Source organism: Dermacentor variabilis, chromosome 8 (assembly GCF_050947875.1).
Source record: "Dermacentor variabilis isolate Ectoservices chromosome 8, ASM5094787v1, whole genome shotgun sequence".
NCBI classification, from domain to species: Eukaryota; Metazoa; Arthropoda; class Arachnida; order Ixodida; family Ixodidae; genus Dermacentor; species Dermacentor variabilis.
The window spans coordinates 99,631,830-99,652,663 of NC_134575.1; the positions used below are offsets into that span (position 1 = coordinate 99,631,830).

Genomic DNA, 20,834 nt, shown 5'->3' on the forward strand with positions numbered 1-20,834 from the left:
CGAGTCTGCGTCCTCGTCACCCATGATGTCAACTACAATCTCCACATCAGCGCGATTCTCTACAGCTTGCACGCTGTACTCAGGGTGTTGCGAGGAATTCCGAACACCGCGGGGACTGACGACTTTTTCTCACCAGCCTCCACGGGTTGAATGATGTCCACCTTTGTTGAAAAATCCAAATTTTTGCATTTTTTCGCGGCCATGGCTCTAGAACACGTGCCAAAAGCGGAAAGAAAAACGCACTGCACCACATGAGTCTCAAGCATTCACGTTGGCCTCGTGAGTAGAAGGAACAAAGCGAATTGAAAGATGCACCGCTCCGCATCTCCGCACTACCACAAGCCCAAGCTGCACTGACCTCGTTTGTCTTCCTGCGCCAGCAGTGTCAGCCAACCAAAACACAGGAAACGGGCGCTTGCGGTCAGCGTGGGTTCTCCCTCCTGCTTCTCTTTCACACCCAATCGCCCTCCAAGTGCTCCTCGTAATGTGCCTTTTACCCACACGCCCCTTCCTCAGAGTGCGGGGTGGTGTGCGTGAGACCGCAGAACTTTGTGAGAAGCGCACTTGCAGGGGTTGTATGCGATGGGAGAAGCGCACTTGCAGGGGTGGGGTATGGTGGGAGAAGCGCACTTGCCGGGGCGCAGCTCAGCACGGAGTTCGATACATCGATACGCCGGTGCAGGGGAGTTTTATATACGTGAACAATAGCGCTATACTTTTGCATGGGATTCCCGAGGGGATTTTTCAACTGTTTGATATAGGCAATAATTCTATATATCCGGGATCGACTGTATGCATATATTTATGTATGTATGTATGTATGTATGTATGTATGTATGTATGTATGTATGTATGTATGTATGTATTGCAAAACTATATCCGCAAAGTGAATGACCACAAAGCCATCACATTGAAATTAGGGTTAGAACATGGGACAGTGTTTATAGGGTCACTACCGCTGATGAAAAGCTTGAAGTCTTTCTTAAAATAGATCGTGGTTATATGAGCAGTTCTTATTGTACAATATCCAATAGAAAAGGTTTGAAGAGAAAACCGTGGATAACACAAGGCCTTTTAAAATCGATGATTCATAACAATAATCTACATAAGAAACTTAAGCCCTGTTCTTATACAATAGAACTAGAGACAAGATATAATATGTATAAGAAATGTATTGAAAAGTTATCGTATATTTCAAAGGCTGGTTATTATTATTCACAAATTGTGTGTAGCTAGTAATACTACTGAAACATGGGAAGTTTTAAACTCCGCTATGAATCACGTAATGCACCAAACTAAAGTGATAGCTATTACTGATGGAAACAGTGTCATAACTGAACCATATGCACTCGCGCAGAGATTTAACAGTTACTTTGCTGAGGATACTGCAGCTCTTACCTCAAAACAACAACTCACGAACTTTGAGCACCCTCATGATGTACCTATAATAAACTATCACTGCAGCTCCTTTTACCTGGTTCCTACTAATCCTACTGAGGTTCGTAGTGCTTTGGTTTCATTAAACAACACAAATTCTGTGGGACATGATGACTTACATTTAGTCCTGTTGAAACCGTCAGTGAATTTTATAGCGAAACCTTGGCAGACATAACAAATAGAGCATTATCATCTGGTGTATTTTCGACAGCTTCGAAAGTTGGCAAAATAACACTGGTATTTAAACATAACAACAAACTATTAGTCAAAAATGACCGGCCTATCACATTGCTTTCGCCTCAATGCAAGATAATCGAGAAACTATGTACTTCTTAAACGAATTAGACTTTACTTCAAAAACAACAGTATTTTATCAAGCACACAATATGGCTACATGAAAGTGAAAAGTACAGAAATAGCCTTGCTAATCTTGACTGGAAAAATCAGGCAAAATGCTGAAAATAAGATCCTCACAGTGGGGATATTTTTGACCTGACAAAAGCATGCGACGTTAACAATCAAAAGAAACTGCTGTATAAATGAGAGGACTATGGTATTTGTGGCACTCCTAACAAGTTAACAGAAAGCTATCTGACGAATAGGAAACAGTATGTTTGCATCAATGGACAAAGTTCTCATAAAAAAACCATTAATAAAGGTGGCCCACAGGGCCCAATATTAGGTCCTCTCTTGTTCATTGTATTCATAAATGATCTTGCATCGTACATACTAGAAGAATGTGTCCTGTACGCAGATGACACAAATGTTTTCATAGTGGCTGAGAATGAGAAAGATTTATACAAAAAAGCAAATCACACTCTGAACTGGCTCTCTACTGGTTACACAGAAATGAATTGATGCCCAATCTTAGGCTCTTCATTTAGTAATTTTATAATTTTTTTCTGCTAAAAACACTTCAATTAGTGAGGATGGCGAGTTGATATTTAATGCTGTTGCTCTCCAAGAAGTTCGTTATAAGAAATTTTTAGGATTAGTGATAGACAAACATCTGACATGCCACAAACATGTACTTGAGGTAATTAAGGAAGACGTACAAAAACGTACCAATATTTTATAAGCTACGGTATCTATTTCCACTACAAACCCTTCTAATCCTTTACCGTAGTTCAGTGGAAACATTACAGCCAATTGAGGTAGCTCAAAATACAGTTTTACGAATAAGTTTTGCCTAACGTACTGAGTCTACATCAGTTACTTATCCTCTATTAAACAGTTTAGTGTTGCATAATAACATTTACTTCTGCATTGCAGTTCTTATGTAAAAATTTCTAAAAACTGTTATACAAAGTCCATCAGTTTGATTTCATCAACATGGAACACAGTATCCAACACTGTCCTCATTATTAACGTTGTTAGGAGTTTCACATATATGCAGAAATTATGGAACATTTTACTTTACAAACACTGCAGCCAGACTTTGGAATACCCTTCCAAAAGACATGACTTCTTCATCATCCATTCAGTAATTTTCAAGCTCACAGCACCAGTACTTCCGGTACGATTCATAAATTCACAAAAAGTTAGTTTCCCTTTTTGTATTGTATAATGTTTTTCCTTAATTTTTAAGGTATACACCTTAAGCTTTGTGCAAACACGTGTTAATACTGCTCGGGCTGCAAAAATAGCATGTCAGGGCTTGACTTTATAACTGCATTTGAAAGGAATGTGATAAAATCATTAGAATCAAACAGCATGATTGTGGCAGTGCGTCCTGTGAATAGAAAGTAAAATAGCACAACTGTCAATTTTCATTGCAAGCTTTGTTGTGCAATGTTGACAGTCAAGCCTGTTGACAGTCAACTTGAAGACATTGTGGTGGAATTTGTTTCGTGAGCACCCTGCACGAGTTCTCCAGTGACAGGAGATTCAATTCATTGCAAAGGCAATTGAACTGCTCACAATGGTCTCATTTTTCAAAGAGAAAGGCTTGACTTTTTGCATCAGCAAAGGTGGATGAATTTGTAGTGCATTGTAACAAGAGTGCTGCGGAAGAATAACTACCAGCTGGGACAAACTGCCAGTACAGAAGAGGTCCCGTCGGCCACTGCAGTCTGCAAACAATGCAAAAGACGTGAAGCTGCTTATCACGAGAGAGGATCAAAATGAGTGTATGGCCAGCAGTCACCTCAAGATGCCTACAGGTCGATTGAAGTGATTGCTGGCGTGCAACTCAGATGCCCAGTGCATGCTGCTCATTGCCTGATGACATTGTTGAGAGCTCGGTTTAGTGGTGGCACGGAATATGCGTTTTGTCAGCCTGAGAATGAAGAGCTGACAGGCTTTATTCAAGAGTCAAAGTAGGTTTGTTGAGTGGCTGTGGTGGTATCCCTGTCGGGCAGCCACCACTGTTCCAAGAAAGAGCCGGGGGCAATGACCTCCACAGCAATGCACACTTGATTTCCAGAGCAAGGGGCAAAGACATGCACGGAGAGGCATGGCTTAGTGACAGACGGTCAGTACAAGGGCTTCCCCCCAAGAATGCTGGAGGCTTAGGTGTAAATGGCGGAAAGAATGAATGAGTTAATTTCACGATAAACTGGTTTCATGCGGTCACACGACATTGTTCTTTGCCGTGAACGTCAATCTTCAATGTTTTCTCTGAACGCAAAGCCACACGAAAAGGGGCTTCATAGGAAGAAGTCAATGGTGACATGATAGAATTGCGCCGCAGAAAGACATGCGTGGTTGAGTCCGCTGTCGAGAAACTAAACACAAGCTGCCCGCGGGCGATACGTGGGGGTGTAGGTCGAAGCTGGCCGAGCCAGGAAAGTAGCCTCTCTAAGTGCTGCGCGGCCACTAGCAGAATGCCTTGCTAGGCATTGAAAAACTGGCCTGGAATGCACAATGCTAACCCACAGAATGTCTCGGCTGCCCTGACTCCAAGGTCATCCTTGATCATTGTTCACAGCATCAGTAGTATTGGGGATAGCATTTACACCCAGTGCTGTCTGTCAAGTGTGGCGGTCAATGACGCCTTCAGTTGGTGGTGGAGATGCTCAACCATGCCACTGCTCTGTGGGTGGTAAGCCGTGGTGTTATGATGGCGCATGGTGAGCAGTCTCGCCAGGGCAGAAAGCAAGCAAGCTTTGGAATTGTCAGCTGCGGTCAGTAGCTATGAGCAAAGGGCAACCATACCACAACATTCAAGTAACAAGAAATGCTTCCGCCACTGTTTCGGCCATGATGTCTTATAGAAGGAATTGTCCCAGGCCACCTTGAATACCGGTTGACACGTGAGGAGGCACCTGAAACCTTGGCAGGCCTAAAGAGGGCCCACCAAGTCTATATACAAGCGATCGAAATGGCTCTCGGGTGTTCGAAACGGCTGCACCGCTGAACGCATTTGCCGGGTCACTTTCACGGTCTGACAGGCTTGGCAGTTTCTTGCCCAGCTTCGAACATCTTTGTTCATCCCTGGCCAGATGAAGTGGTCTGTGATAAGCATCTGTGCCACCTGGATGTTGTGACGGCTTAGCCCATGCAGTGAATCAAATATTGGAGGCCGAAACTGATGGGGCACGAACAGGCGAGGAGCTGCCAGCAATGGTGTCACACCTGACCAATGTTGTGTAAGGAAGCGGCACCTCCAAGCAGCATGAGCCTTTTTCCCACAATTGTCGCAGCTCGGGGTCATTTTGCTGGGTGAAGGCTAGAGCTTGGAAATTTAGAGGGCCAGCAGGGACAGCGCCGATCCGTGACAGTACATCAGCTGCCTGACTTCCAGTCTCAGAGATATGGCGGATGTCCGTAGAAAATTCAGAGATAAAGGAAGGTTCTCGAAGCTCATGTTCTGAGTATCAGGAACTGTTCTTGAAAACAAAAGTTAACGGCTCGTGCTCGGTCAGAATGTAAAAGCCTTAAAGGAAAAAAACAGCGCAATAGATGGCCAACATCTCCCTCTCGAAGGTGCTGTAGCGAGCTTCTATAAGTTGGAAGCGCTTTGAGAAAAAGCCCAGCGGCATCCAGTCTATGTCATCATGCTGCTGCAGTACTGCAACCACGGCTGTGGTCAATGCTTTTAACATAAGGCAAGGTGATGTGTTGGGCAACGGATGAATCAGCAACACTGCAGTCACCAGCCACGTTTTGGCTTTCTGAAAATAGTGCTAGTGCTTTAAAGACCAGTAGAAAGTAGGCATTTTTTTTTAGTCACGACGTAGAAGGTTGGTAAGCGGCTGAAGAACTTGCACACAGGATGGTATGAAGCACCTGTGAAAATTTATGACCCCCAGAAACTCGCGCAACTTTCAGACTAAAGTTGGAGAGGCGAAGTCCTTGATTGCCCGCACCCATGATTCTAGTGGCTTGATGCCCTGGGGTAAACCGAACGTTGGTGTTCGCAAGTCCAATATCTAGCGTTAATGACCGGAGCCCATACGATGCGATAGCAGTGTTGTTCACTGCGTGGAGCATGGATTTGGCATGTTGGCAATCTGTGGCCGTGGCAGGAATGATAAGCAGCTCGGCTCCGGTGTCAATGAGGAGGCTGGTGCCGATGATGCGATAGACTACGAAGAACAGGCATCTTGCTCGATGGCAGATATCGGATGCTGCCATTAGCGATTGGCCGGCACGCTTCCCACCCATGAACGGGGCTGATTGCAGCAACTTGCTTGTTCACGAAAGTAATGGTAGTACTAGCACAACTGCCATGGCGAGTCTCTAGGTGCACTGCAATATTGCGAAGCCAAATGGTTACGCCGAAGTTGGTTGTCAGTGTTGCTGCCTATCGTCACCTTCTCCAGTGCACTGGTAAAGATGTCAATATTTTTCTACAGGTGCGACACTCAGTATCTTGGCTCAGAGGCACTAGCAGCGGCAATAGGTAGCTGTGCTGAAGACAAATAGTTGCACATGCAGTCAGTGAGTGCAGCTAGCCAATCGAGACTCATCTCATCGGAACCCTGCAGTACCATGCATGCGGACTGTGGGAGGCATCACAACAGCAGCTCGCATGATTGGAAGCTGGCTCTCGTTTGCGAAGTCTCATCCAGTAACTAACGCTACTGGTGCAGCAGTTGCGACGGTCGTTGGTCGCCGGGTTCCTCAGAGAGGAGCTGTTGGAGCCTACCCTATTGCAATGGCTCGAGGCGCTGCAGGAGCGTGCGTTTCAGGTTGTCGCAGGCGGTGACCAAAGGCGTATCCACTAGAAAGTCATCTATAGCATCGGCAATGTAGGAGGATAGCCCGGCGACGATGTGCAGCTACTCTGCTGTCTGCGAAGTGATGCGTCAGAGTTGAAAACAAGCCTCTACTTGCATAAACCAAACTCGGCAATTCTTGTGCCAAAAGCTGGAAAGCTGAAGCTCTGCAGCGATAACAGGAGACGCAATCATGGCGTCGTCTCTGTCAGCAGGTGTAGGAGCAGCGTCGTCCATGACTAGTGTTCAAAAAAACAAATGTAAAGTCTTGGGTCACCACTTGCTGGAAGCTCATTTTGGGGAAGGCAAGGACTACACATTTCGATAGCTTGAGAATGGAGACTCAACTGGCTTTATTCAAGAGTAAAAGCAGGTTTGCCGAGTGGCTGTGGTGACACCCCAGTCGGGCAGCTGCCTAGGTTGCAAGGAAGAGCAGGGGACAATGACCCCCACTGTGAGGATTTCTGGAGCAAGGGGCAATGACCTAGACGTTGAGGAAAACTGGATTTCCAAGAAGTGGGGACAATGAACTGACAGACGGTCACTACAACATTGCTGCATATGCCTAGTCCTGCTTAGTCACCGATGTGTTGTGGGATGTCGTGACTCAAAGCTGTCCTAGAAAAGAATCCTGACAGTTCACATGTGGTTTTTGCCTACCTCAATGAATCAGCATATTGATAAAACAAAGTATGTTTTGTTTGTAGAATGCTTACCTGCATTAAAAAATTTTGTTTTAATTTCGTTCACCCTAAACACAGGGGTCGACCGACATTCTACATTGAACTCTATTCATGCTCTTACATTACTACACCGCTTTAAGCATAACTAAGACACACAATGGGTGTAACGTTCTTGCAGAGCAGAGTAAAGGCAACAACAACATCAAGTCAAGAGTCCTCTGGATTAAGCTCTGCCATGTAAGGTGCTTCAATGCTATGTAGAGCATTATTTTTGCATTTCACCCTAGACAGTATCCAGACAAGACTCCCAAACCTGTTAATTTGTCATCAGCAGCAAAATATAATACACACTTGAGCTAGTCATACCAAGCTAGTCAGACTTCGCCATTCACAACACTAACACAAGCATGCAAATGTAAGAGAAGTGCCAGTCATTGCCCACCTGAGGTGGAGCTTAACTGCTCCACAGTCTCCGTAGTCTGCACGCTCCTAGACTCGCTCCATGCTTTGAAGCAGCACCCAACAGACTTGTCAGCCAGAGGCAAGCTGCACTGCATGCCAACCTCGACCTGACAGACGACCTTGGAAGCGGTGTGGCATGCCGTTTTGAGAGTGATGCTTTCAGCTAGGCTCATTGCATTTGTGAGGCCTGCAGAAAATAATTGGGGTAATTGCAGCCCTGCTACAGCATCAAGAACAAGAGATAAAAACAACAATAGAATAAATGCAGAGGCAGTTTACAATGTGTAGACATGGAACAAAACCCTTTCAGTTCAGGATTCCTAAAGGGCTACAAGGGGCAATCCACATTGAATACCCGGAAGCAGGGCAACCTCTTTTCTCTGGAAGGCTTACGACACTATAACACATCTCGGACTTTCTCATCACATACATTTTAAAGCTATTGTGTAGTCCAACTAATGACAAGTAGTTCGAAGATCCTAAGGTCATCGCTATCAGCCTTTTTGATGTCCACTAAAGGATCCCCAATCAACCCACGTCTTGTGCCAGCTGATACCATCCTGTGCTTGCAGCAAATTTTTAATTTCATAACCCTACCTAGTTGTCTGCTTTCCACAACTGCACGTGAGTTCCATTGGTACTCATACCGTAACCCTGATAGACTGTCGGTTACCTACCATACACATTATATTGTTTGATAACGTTTCATATTTAATGCAATAGCATTCTTTAGGAACTTCACCCAGTTATCGGTAGGTCTGTATGTATATGCATCCACGCCTAACCTCTTTCCCGCCATCTTGGGTCACTGGGTAGTCTATGGTCAAATGGGTAGAGCATCTCGCTGCTGTGTTGAAGGAACTGTGTTCAAAACCGTCAGCCCAATTTGGGGCACTGAGGATGTAATATTGTCTATGTGCTACTCGTCAATTAACCTTTCTGACGCCATGTTGGGTCAATGGGTGTGGGCCACTCTTCAGTGGGGCATCTCCCACTGATCTCCAATTAACCTTACTTTGTCACTTATTTTCACCCTGTATGTGTCTAGGTTGACTGGCCTGTTCTTTCTTAACTAATTAGGTTTTTCTCTCTTGAAATTGAGAACAATCCTAAACCTCCTTAATCAATGTTCACTGCCATTTACCCTAGCTAACGTCTACATCCTGCACTATGCTGGGGTCGGCAAAGTGTACGAAATCCATTTCCTTTCTTGTTTTCCAATTACAGCGTTTCCAGGTTGTCTTCCTTTTATTACACTTCAGGAAGTAGGTATTCACGATTTGAAGGCGATTCCTTTCTGTAAACTCTACCAACATCTTTCGTCTACTATTTTTAGAGTTGATGCCATAGTTACCAGTCACCCGTTCTCTGCCTACTTTTTGTACTAAAGTCACCCATGACTACAGTACACCTTGCACATTTCTCATTGCTAATTCAACATCCTCACAAAACTGATACATTTCTCCATATCACTGGAGGTTGGACAGTAAGTTTGTGCTACCTGTCATCGATATCTGCTATTAAGTTTTATTAAGACGACTGCTACCCTTTTATTAATACTGTCACATTGTAGGGACAGTGAACAACCGAAGTGGCACAAGGCGCTGTGCAAACCTGTGCCCAGCAAAGCAAGTAACACTCAACGCAATGTAGCAGCGAGCACACCCATCGATCGTCGAAATATCATGTGCGGGTCAAACACATCCGTTTTCATACGACTCATAAAAAGTTCCAGTTGTTTTACTGGTGCCTTCATGCCTTCCAGAAAGTCCTACAGAATTTTTGTCGTGCTTACATCCCTATTAAACAAGGCTCAGTGACAACATTTAAGAAACTTCCAATAGAGACAGGTGTGCCTTAAGCTGCATGACAATAATCTAAGAAAGACTGGTCCGTGAAAAATGTCCACTGAAAACAATACTGTAGAATTTATGAATGTTGCCTGCTGTGCACTTATGAACTAGAAGCCCTACCCTATATTCCCTCTCATCTGGAAGACCTCTGTAGCAGAGGACGTGACCATTAGTCAGCTCTGTATATGCTTCCTGTTTTTCAATTTTCAAACCTCATTACGACCAATGGTACCTCAGGCAATGCCCGATGCCAAAAAGCCCCACTAAGACAGCCTCACGTGAGAGGGTTCACATGTTAAATGTAGCCAGGCACAATTTGCAGTGGCAGCCTATATAGATTGGTGCTACCTGTGCTAGAGATTCTAGCACAGGTAGCACCAGGTAGCAGGGGGTGCTAAGAATCTAGAGATTCTTAGCACCCGCTGTCCCTTCGCAGGTCTGACTACCGCCTTGTTCAGGTGATTCGCAGCAGTACTGGGTACATGCTGCTTTTCATCGAACCACCGTGACACCAACTTGGGTTTGATATGCGAGTACTTTTCATATTATTCTTCATACAAATTATATAATCAAGAATTGTGCACGAATCATAGGATTGCTAATGACATTAAAGTTGCCAATGATTTCTAAAGAATGGGTGCACCACCAATTTTCTTCCTCTTAAACCTTTGAGAGTATGGTTTTCCTCTAAATGTGAACCCCTAGGGTGGAGTATTTTTACTGTAGATTTAAGATCTTCAGACTGACCAATTTTGCAGAAAGAGTTAGCTCAACCTTTTCTGAATGATGACAATGTGACAAAACATTTTCTGCAGGTAAACATGCCTGTTTTACTCATGAATACAGATGGGCTTGCATAAACACTTATCAGATTTTTAAAAAATTCTGAAAATAGATCTTTACGATTCGGCATTTGGGCAGCAGTCAGCATCAAAGCAATTTACACTTGACTCACAAGCAGTAGAGCAACCGGTGTCCATGCCCACATTGTTATCAAACTGTGTATATGAGCGCACGCAAGAAACCCTGATGTTTGCCACCAAATTTTTTTTCGAGGCAAATATCGAATAGCAAGATATTGAAAACCATTACTATGAAATTCAGACATTTACACGACACTAGTGCATGTACTGAACCTAGACCTGGGAGTGCTTGCCAGCACCCCTCAGAGGTATGAAGGCAGATGTGAGGGTCCATTTCAGCCATAAGAATTATAGTGCAGTCCGCTTACAACAGTATCAATAAGATCAATCTTAGAACTGATGAGTACTATATGTGAATGGAGTGCCGTAATAAACTCAGAAATAAAAAACTCCTGCCAAACATACCTTTTTAACTGCGACTCACGCTAAAATAATACAGATTGTATAGAGTAGGCTTTGAAAAACAATATGTTTATTTATAGCCCTAAAGAGCATGTCAAGCACTTGGCATACTGAAATAGTCAGAAATGTGCACTTGCTCTTGAGGTAGTTTAATGTTTATAACTGCAGTATGCATTACATGCAGCTGATTGATGACAGTGCATTTTGCATGAACATCAAGGTCGCGGCGAAAGACACTCCATTGTCTTTCTTGTAACTTCGGCTGCAGTCGTAACACAACGCTGTCATGAGTAATGAGAATGACCACCTCATAGGAGATCTCTTTGCAAGTCAAGGCAGCACCATCTTCACTCAGGAACTCCTCCATTGAAGCAACACCTGTTTCACCATCAGTAGCATTATGGAGGCTAGAAGCAGCAACGTGTTCCCAGAGCTTGGTCAAGTCAGCGGCATTCACCAAGTTAGTATCACTACCATGGTTGTTTCACTTTGGCACACAAACTCCGCCTTTTCTAAACAGTAGCTTATGGTGAAAAAGGGCCTCTCACCCTTTTTCCATTGATAGGCATGGCCACTGCGTCCAGCCTTCATGATCACGGCACTCCCAGTTTTCAGAATCAATATCATCGAATTCATGAGCTCATACTTTGAGTATTACAAAATTCACAGCTTCATCTCAAGCAACACACTTTTGTGCTTTGTTGACACTTTTATTAAAGTTTAACACATCTGCCACGATGCGACATGAATGGGAGGCAATGACATTGCTCAACCCTCTTGGAGGTTATGAACAATTGCGCACAACAATGCCGCACGAAACACGTCTCCCTGTGTGTTCTGTGTACTACGCAAACAGCAGTGGTGCACGCAAGGTAATGCTTGACATCAACTCACCAGACTCGCATTGAACTAACCGTAGAAGAAATTGAACATTCGCCGGCCACATCACTGCCAATTATTTTCGATCACCAAGGTAGCGCACGAGTTGAAACCTTTGCAGTCAGTAAGCAAGAACAATCAGGGGAACCAAGGGACTCAAGTTTTTGTTGGTAATGTCCTCTTCATAGCATTTGGCACAAGTTCAGGGCAACGACTCATAAAGGAGCTTTGCAGTGGCTGCCGCTTTGGTTCTTCCCCGATGTCGCAGGAGATGGTGCCTAGTTCGGCAACGCCTGGATTGACTGTCGTGCCCACGCATCCGCGTGACCTAGGAACCTTCCACGGCACTGATGGCGCCAACATCGACGACTGGCTGGAAATGTATAAGCGGGTGAGCAGCCACAACATAATGTTTTACTTGGCGGGAACTGGGTGAGTGTGGTTACAAAACCACAAAGAAAAAGTCCGCGACTGGGATACCTGCAAGAAGAAGCTGCGAGACCTCTTCGAAAAACCACTGGATCGGAAGGTCGTCGCCACAAAAGAGTTGGCATCACGAGTTCAAATGTCCACTGAGGACAATGTCACCTATATACAATATATGCTGGCACTCTACCGCAAGGCCAATGCTGAAATGCCAGCGTCTGAGCAAGACAGGCATGCTTCAAAAGGTATCGCCGATGACACCTTCAATTTACTCCTTTGTAAGAACTGTACTTTCACTAATGATATTATCATGGAGTGCAGCCGTTTTGAGCAGGTGAAAAGTCGTATCAGTCATTTGCACAGCTTCCCAATACAACTGCAACATCCTCTTGTGAAGACCGACAGGACTCTCCTTTATGGCAGCGGCAGCCTTCAGAACAGCTGATGATAATTGTGCGGCGGAAGCTAGAAGCCATGTGTCCCACGGCTTGGTACCCACCTGTCAACGATGCGTGCATTCCTATGGTTCCCACTGTTCAGACTATTGTGCGCCAAGAACTCGCCAGTTTTGGCTTGCAGTCAGTTTGTGCAATGGCCAGTTCCAAGCCAACTGCATGTTCTTCAATCGTTCATATACAAAATCCATGGATCCCTCAAGGCTCTCGCAACATGGCAGAGTGGCGAACACCGTCTGACCGACGTACTTGCTTTAGTTGTCGCCGCGCATTGGGCACGTCGCCTGATACTGTCACAAATGCTGGTCCTTATGCCATTCTCAAACAGGCCTCGTCCAGACAGCGGTTTTTGCCATTTCCAGCCACAAGCCAAGACAAAACGGCACGACACTTGACAGTACAACCACATGGCACTGTCGATCATCATCGCCGAGCAGCCACCAATTGCGTTCGCCACATAGTCATTGCCCGTCGTCCAGGTCACCCCAGTCCCATCGCCGTCGTTCCGACCTGAGCATGTACCCTTGGAAAACAGCATCACCTCCGGAGCTCCTGGAGGTGATGCTACATTGTCTACCTCTCCGCCAAAGCCTCTCACCATGCCGACCAGACGCAATATGGTCGATGCAGAAGTTGACAGTTTATTTGCCCCAGCGCTTGTTGATACTGAAGTCATATATCGGTGATGAGCAACTGCCTTCATTGCCACCTGAAGGAAGTCCTTACACCCACCACATCTCATGCTATCCGGGTCGCTGACGGAGCAATGACCATTATCCTTGATATGTCCACTGCCCGAGTAACTGTTGCTGGTTTCAACACTTCCGTTTTATTTGCTATTTTTGAACGGTGTTCCCATGACTTGGACCTTGGGCCTCGAGTTTTTATCGGACCATTCAGCACTGACTGACTGCATTGCTGGCCTCCTCCAACTCAACCTGGCTATTCACTACTGTACTCGTAAATTACCTGAGCCTTGTTTATGTTCTGCAGACTTCGTACGATTGTTGCCTCAAGCTGCCATGTAAATGCCTTTGGCATGCTTCACATCTGATTCTGACGGTGACTTAATGCAGACTCCTAATCTCAATGTTCTCCTGCTAAGCAGCATTGTCATTCCTCATACCACTGTGATTATCGCCGATAACTTCATATTTCTTCCCATTTTAAATTTTAGTTTAAGTACACAAGTTGTTCCGAAAGGCACGTCACTCGGCAACGCTTCTCCAATCGACGATACTGCCATCTCTGTATTAGATGTTCCGTGCTCGTCTTCATTCACCGGCTGTCTGGTAAGTTCCGCAACGTCCGATCCTGGCATATCTTCAACGATTGCTCAAGACCTGCTTACCAAACAGGCTATGGATCTTTGTCACGGCCTGATGCCTTATTAATTCCACGTCTATGAAGACGTGGGATCCGCAATGGGTAAAGTCAATACAAAATACACTATACTGATGAGCGACTTCAATGCCAAGGTAGGCAAGAAGCAGGCTGGAGACAAGTCAGTGGGGGAATATGGCATAGGCACTAGGAATAGCAGGGGAGAGTTATTAGTAGACTTTGCAGAACAGAATAATATGCGGATAATGAATACCTTCTTACGCAAGCGGGATAGCCGAAAGTGGACGTGGAGGAGCCCGAATGGCGAGACTAGAAACGAAATAGACCTTATACTCTGCACTAACCCTGGCATCATAAAAGATGTGGACGTGCTCGGCAAGGTGCGCTGCAGTGACCGAAGGATGGTATGAACTCGAATTAGCCTAGACTTGAGGAGGGAACGGAAGAAACTGGTACCTAAGAAGCCGATCAATGAGTTAGCGGTAGGAGGGAAAATAGAGGAATTCCGGATAAAGCTATAGAACAGGTATTCGGCTTTAACTCAGGAAGCGGAGCTTAGTGTTGAAACAATGAACGACAATCTTACGGGCATCATTAAGGAGTGTGCAATAGAAGTCGGTGGTAACTCTGTTAGACAAGACACCAGTAAGCTATCGCACGAGACGAAAGATCTCATCAAGAAACGCCAATGTATGAAAGCTTCTAACCCTACAGCTAGAACAGAAATGGCGGAACTTTCGAAGCTGATCAACAATCATAAGACAGCTGACATAAGGAAGTATAATATGGATAGAACTGAACATACTCTCAGGAACAGAGGAAGCCTAAAAGCAGTGAGGAAGAAACCAGGAATTGGCAAGAATGAGATGTATGTGTTAAGAGACAAAGCCGGCAATATCATTACTAATATGGATGAGATAATTCATGTGGCTGAGGAGTTCTATAGAGATTTATACAGCACCAGTGGCACCCACGACTATTATGGAAGAGAGAATAGTCTAGAGGAATTTGAAATCCCACAAGTAATGCTGCAAGAAGTAAAGAAAGCCTTGGGAGCTATGCAAAGGGGGAAGGCAGCTGGGGAGGATCAGGTAACAGCAGATTTGTTGACGGATGGAGGGCAGATTGTTCTAGAAAAACTGGACACCCTGTATACGCAATGCCTCGTGACCTCGAGCATACCGGAATCTTGTAAGAACGCTAACATAATCCTAATCCATAAGAAAGGGGACGCCAAAGACTTGAAAAATTAGACCGATCAGCTTACTGTCCGTTGCCTACAAATTATTTACTTAGGTAATCGCAAATAGAATCAGGAACACCTCAGACTTCTGCCAACCAAAGGACCAGGCAGGATTCCGTAAAGGCTACTCAACAATAGACCATATTCACACTATCAGTCAGGTGATAGAGAAATGTGTGGAATATAAACAACCCTTATATATAGCTTTCATTGATTACGAGAAAGCGTTTGATTCAGTCAAAGCCTCAGCAGTCATGGCGGCATTACGGAATCAGGGTGTAGATGAGCCATACGTAAAAATACTGGAAGATATCTATAGCGGCTCCACAGCCACAGTAGTCCTCCATAAAGAAAGCAACAAAATGCCAATAAAGAAAGGAGTCAGGCAGGGAGATACGATCTCTCCAATGCTATTCACAGCATGTTTACAGGAGGTATTCAGAGACCTGGATTGGGAAGAATTGGGGATAAGAATTAATGGAGAATACCTTAGTAACTTGCGATTCGCTGATGATATTGCCTTGCTTAGTAACTCAGAGGACCAATGGCAATGCATGCTCACTGATCTGGAGAGGCAAAGCACAAGGGTGGGTCTAAAAATTAATCTGCAGAAAAGTAATATTTAACAGTCTCGGTAGAGAACAGCAGCTTACGATAGGTAGTGAGGCACTGGAAGTGATAAGGGAATACATCTACTCAGGGCAGGTAGTCAGCACGGATCCGGATCATGAGACTGAAATAATCATAAGAATGGGCTGGGGTGCGTTTGGCAGGCATTCTAAAATCATGAACAGCAGGTTGCCACTATCCCTCAAGAGAAAAGTGTATAACAGCTGTTACCTACCAGTACTCACGTATGGGGCAGAAACCTGGAGGCTTACGAAAAGGGTTCTGCTTAAATTGAGGGCGACGCAACGAGCTATGGAAAGAAGAATGATGGGTGTAACGTTAAGGGATAAGAAAAGAGCAGATTGGGTGAGGGAACAAACGCGAGTTAATGACATCTTAGTCGAAATCAAGAAAAAGAAATGGGCATGGGCAGGACACGTAATGAGGAGGGAAGATAACCAATGGTCATTAAGGGTTATGGACTGGATTCCAAGGGAGGGGAAGCGTAGCAGGGGGCGGCATAAAGTTAGGTGGGCAGATGACATTAAGAAGTTTGCAAGGACGACATGGCCACAATTAGTACATGACCGGGGTAGTTGGAGAAGTATGGGAGAGGCCTTTGCCTTGCAGTAGGCATAACCAGGCTGATGATGATGATGATGACAGCAATATTCGAAGCACAATTGGTTTCAAAGCTGCATGAAGCGCATCCCTACAAGTGTCTGCCGAAGTGCCCGCCTACACTTGAGCAACTCTTGGTGAACTTCGCTTTGGCATCACATTTCTTGGCTTTAAGATGTGTACGTGAAGACCGGGAATAATTAAGTTGCGGAATTGCATAGGGAACCAGCGTCCATTTATCTCACGAGGAATCAATATATATTTGTTCTCAAGAATAAAAATATATATTGTCGTACTCAACGTGACGTGCACACATCTCCTACTTGTCTGCGAGGCATTCTTTTTTTTTTTTGTGCAGCACGTGTTTCCATACATTGACCCTTTTTGGAGAGCAGTTTGTTCTAGACAAATGAGATGGCACTTTTGGCATCACGCCATGCGTGGCCTCAGCAACAGTGCACAAATATGAAACCATTACCGCTTCTACCTTGCTTCTGCTCTATTAGCTGTGGGAAATGCAACCGAGTTTTTGCTAACGCACTGTGCTCCAATCATGTCGGACTGATTCACATGGGTTGAAGACGTGTGCAGTAATCATCATCATCATCAATCTGGTTACGCCCACTGCAGGGCAAAGGCCTCTCCCATACTTCTCCAACTACCCGGTCATGTACTAATTGTGGCCATGTTGTCCCTGCAAACTTCTTAATCTCATCCGCCCACCTAACTTTCTGCCGTCCCCTGCTACGCCTCCCTTCCCTTGGAATCCAGTTGATAACCCTTAATGACCATGGGTTATCTTCCCTCCTCATTACATGTCCTGCCCATGCCCATTTCTTTTCCTTGATTTCAACTAAGATGTCATTAGCTCGTGTTTGCCCCTCACCCAATCTGCTCTTTTCTAATCCCTTAACGTTACACCTATCATTCTTTCCATAGCTCGTTGAGTCGCCCTCAATTTAAACAGAACCCTTTTCGTAAGCCTCCAGGTTTCTGCCCCGTACGTGAGTACTGGTACGACACAGCTGTTATACGCTTTTCTCTTGAGGGATAATGGCAACCTGCTGTTCATGATCTGAGAATGCCTGCCAAACGCAACCCAGCCCATTCTTATTGTGATTATTTCAGTCTCATATGATCTGGATCTGCAGTCACTACCTGTACTAAGTAGATGTATTCCCTTACCACTTCCAGTGTGCAGTTGTTGGCTGCAAAAATAGTGACTGGCATATCAAGGAATGGAGTGAATCTGTGGCCAAGTTTGTGTACTGCTGCTGCAACTATTTGTACGTCTTACCAGCACTTTTAAATGTACAGCTTTCCTCGAGGATACAGAAATTTGCTCATCCACCAGTGTTGTACCTCTAACCATAAAAGAAAGGGCTTCAGCCTTGGAACAGTGGCAAGAGTGGGTACCACTCGTTAAACAATTGCAAAGGGATTAGCACCGCTTCCTGTTACAGTATGTTTTGCGCAGAGTATCTACACACATTTACTGCAAATGACATGGCATCTCATGCCCACTCTATCGTCAACAATGGGCGTGCACTTGAATATATATACGACATATACATACAATAAATGACGGACTACACAGATAGCACATGAATGGTCGAAGCTGAATGTTTTGTCACTGTTCACAAGAGGAAGAGTGCTAGTAGCGGTATCCTTGCTACAAGGTATTACAATGTACAAAACGGCTACGTTTCAAGCCGTGTGCGCAGGTATAACAAAGCTATTGCAACTGAGCACACCCGCAAGCGATTAGGCAGAAAATGTACAGGTAGTGACCGCATCGATTGACTTTAAGGAGTCAGAAATATGTCAAGCTGCTGCTTCAAAATATTTTCCAGACAAAGTACGATAAGCAAAACACGCTAATCCTGATTCAATTCATGAGCGGGAAATTTGGATAGCTTGGACTGCGTAGCCCCACTTTCAGAACAAGCACCATATACGCTGCTCGCGCCGTTTGGACAGCTTCATCAGCTCCGAAAGCTCTTTTTCCGTTCTGTGAAGCTGCGGCCAAAGCTTCGTGTCGTTCACCCAGTCGCCGCCTATGCAGTCTCTCAAAACAGTGGTTTGTTGCGTCATGCGTATCCATTGTCAACACGGAGGCAGTTTAGGCAAGCAATGGACGCGTCACCACGTGATCAAACATGGCAGCGTCCACGGGATCACCATGAAAAGGGTGAATATAACTCTCTGCTGTCGTCACGGTGCGAAAAAGACATATCGAGCACCAGAATCACGTTGCATCTGGCCGCTCGAACAGCCGTGAAAACTTCTTCCTATTGTGAGACGCCGAAGCACTTCTGTGCGAAACATTTCACCGGAAAAGAACCGCCGCACGCCACACGACACCAACATGACCACAGTAGCGACAGACAAAGCAGCAGCACCGAAGAGGCGAAAAACGGTAATGCAGCACTAGTAGTTCGCGTGACCACCACAACAAAAAAGAGAAAAAAACCGTCGCACATCACACGACACCAACATGACCACAGTAGCGACAGACAAAGCAGCAGCACCGAAGAAGCGAAACCAGAAGCGGCAGAAGTGACGAAAAGCGGTATTGCAGCACTAGTAGTTCGCGTGACCGCCACTTCGGGAGTTCCCTCTTTTGCGAGTGTCTTTTAGATTTGGCAAAGTGCACATACCGAGTGACGTCGCCGTCACACTGGCAGTTGGGCAAGCCACCGTCTACCTCGCCACCTGAATGTCGCCCCCGAGGGCTCCGTGGTCGCATCGCATGCATCTGCGCACGCGTTAGCAACCTCCTATATGATGTATGCCTGCCGGATGAGCGCGAAAAGGCCGCCGTCTATGGCGGCGCCACCTACGTAGGGTAAGAATAAGCATATTGAATGGAGCGGCAAACTCGTCACGGAGATGTCGCAAATGCCACATAATAGCAGTAGCAGACGACGAAAGCTGTTCGCACTCTGGTCATAATAAAGGTTAAATGAATGTTTCGCTGCTATCCCTAAGGATTTCCTTGCAGCTATATGGCCGAAAATGCAAAGTTTACTTTCACGACGACAGGATTTCATGCTGGAGCGCTAAAACTAAGTAAGTATGCACGATTTGCAGCGTATTAAATAGGATGGAATAGCACAGTGAAGTCCGCTGAAGCTGTATCACCGTTAGATTTAATTGTTTGTCCAAGTGAAAGTTAAACCTTTGTGCTGAGGTAGTACTTCTCGCACGCAGCTCATTAAATTATGGTGCGATCAAAGTTTACAATTGTATATGCTGTTTTAAGCATGCATTATGTGCGTCGATGAAGTAATTTTTCTGTAAAGCCTAATTAATATGGCTGCGGTGGGGTACAAAATGCATCGATCCGTTAGCATTAAGCTAATTGTAACTGTAAAAAAAAATGTCCCGGTATATGATTTTAGAAAACGGGAAGGGCAAAACGATGCAACTACCGGCCATTATGAATAAAGTTGAAGAACTCATGCTGCTGAAGCACACAGTATGCAAATTAGAGCAAACTGTGCAGCATTTCTCGGATGTGTATGATCAAGTGCTGGCTACAATGAAAACACATTCTTCAGAGATAGCTGCTTTGAAAAAGAAGGTCGAAGAAGCTGAGGTAAACAATGGTAAAGAAGAAATCTCTAAACTGCGACAGCAAGTTAACCAAATTGAGCAGTATAGCAGGCACCACAATCTGGAAATTCATGGTATTCCGCACAGTGACAATGAAGTACTGCTTGACAAAGTAAACAACTTAGCGAAAACACTGCAACTTGCCGAACTGTCTCGAGCAGATGTTGAACGTATGCATAGGCTTCCACCCAAACCAGGCAAAGAACCTGTAGTACTCGTCCGTTTTGTATCCCGTGTCATGCGGGATGAATGGATGACAAAAAAGAATGATTTGAAAGCAAGGAAATCGAATGTTTACTTCCTTGATAATCTTACGCCAGAAAACAAGAAGCTTCTGTGGGAAATGAAGCTACGATGTCAGGAGAAGCATTACCAATTCGCTTGGCATAGGGACGGCAAACTGTTCGTGCGCAGGGCTCAGGGCGAGCGCGCAATCCGTATTGCATGCGAAGCTGATTTATCTCTGATACGCTGACTTTCTCGTACCTTCTGGGCGTTACAGATTACTTTTTCTCATGGCGGGTACATGCGCATCAGCTTACTATGACAGTTCTTTATTTACATCTGCCGTAAATGCTTCATTTTTTCTAAAAGATAACAAGCTATCTATCTTTCATTTAAATGCTAGGAGCCTGAAAAATAAATATATGGAAACGGAAACTTATTTGGAATCTTTAGAACATAAATTCGAAGTCCTAGCTTTTACTGAGACGTGGT

At 45.0% G+C, this 20,834-nt stretch overlaps 1 protein-coding gene across 1 annotated transcript in view; it reads right to left on the reverse strand.

Annotated features, from left to right (window-relative positions):
* Positions 1-19,269, reverse strand: part of LOC142590464 (uncharacterized) — a 45,167-nt gene extending 25,898 nt beyond the window's left edge. The window contains exons 1-2 of the mRNA XM_075702603.1: positions 19,160-19,269; positions 7,725-7,931 (exon numbers count right to left, since the gene is read on the reverse strand). Coding sequence (XP_075558718.1) covers positions 7,725-7,917 — 193 coding nt within the window. The 5' untranslated portion in view covers positions 7,918-7,931; positions 19,160-19,269. The remainder of the gene's footprint in view (positions 1-7,724; positions 7,932-19,159) is intronic.
* Between the last annotated feature and the right edge of the window lie 1,565 nt (positions 19,270-20,834).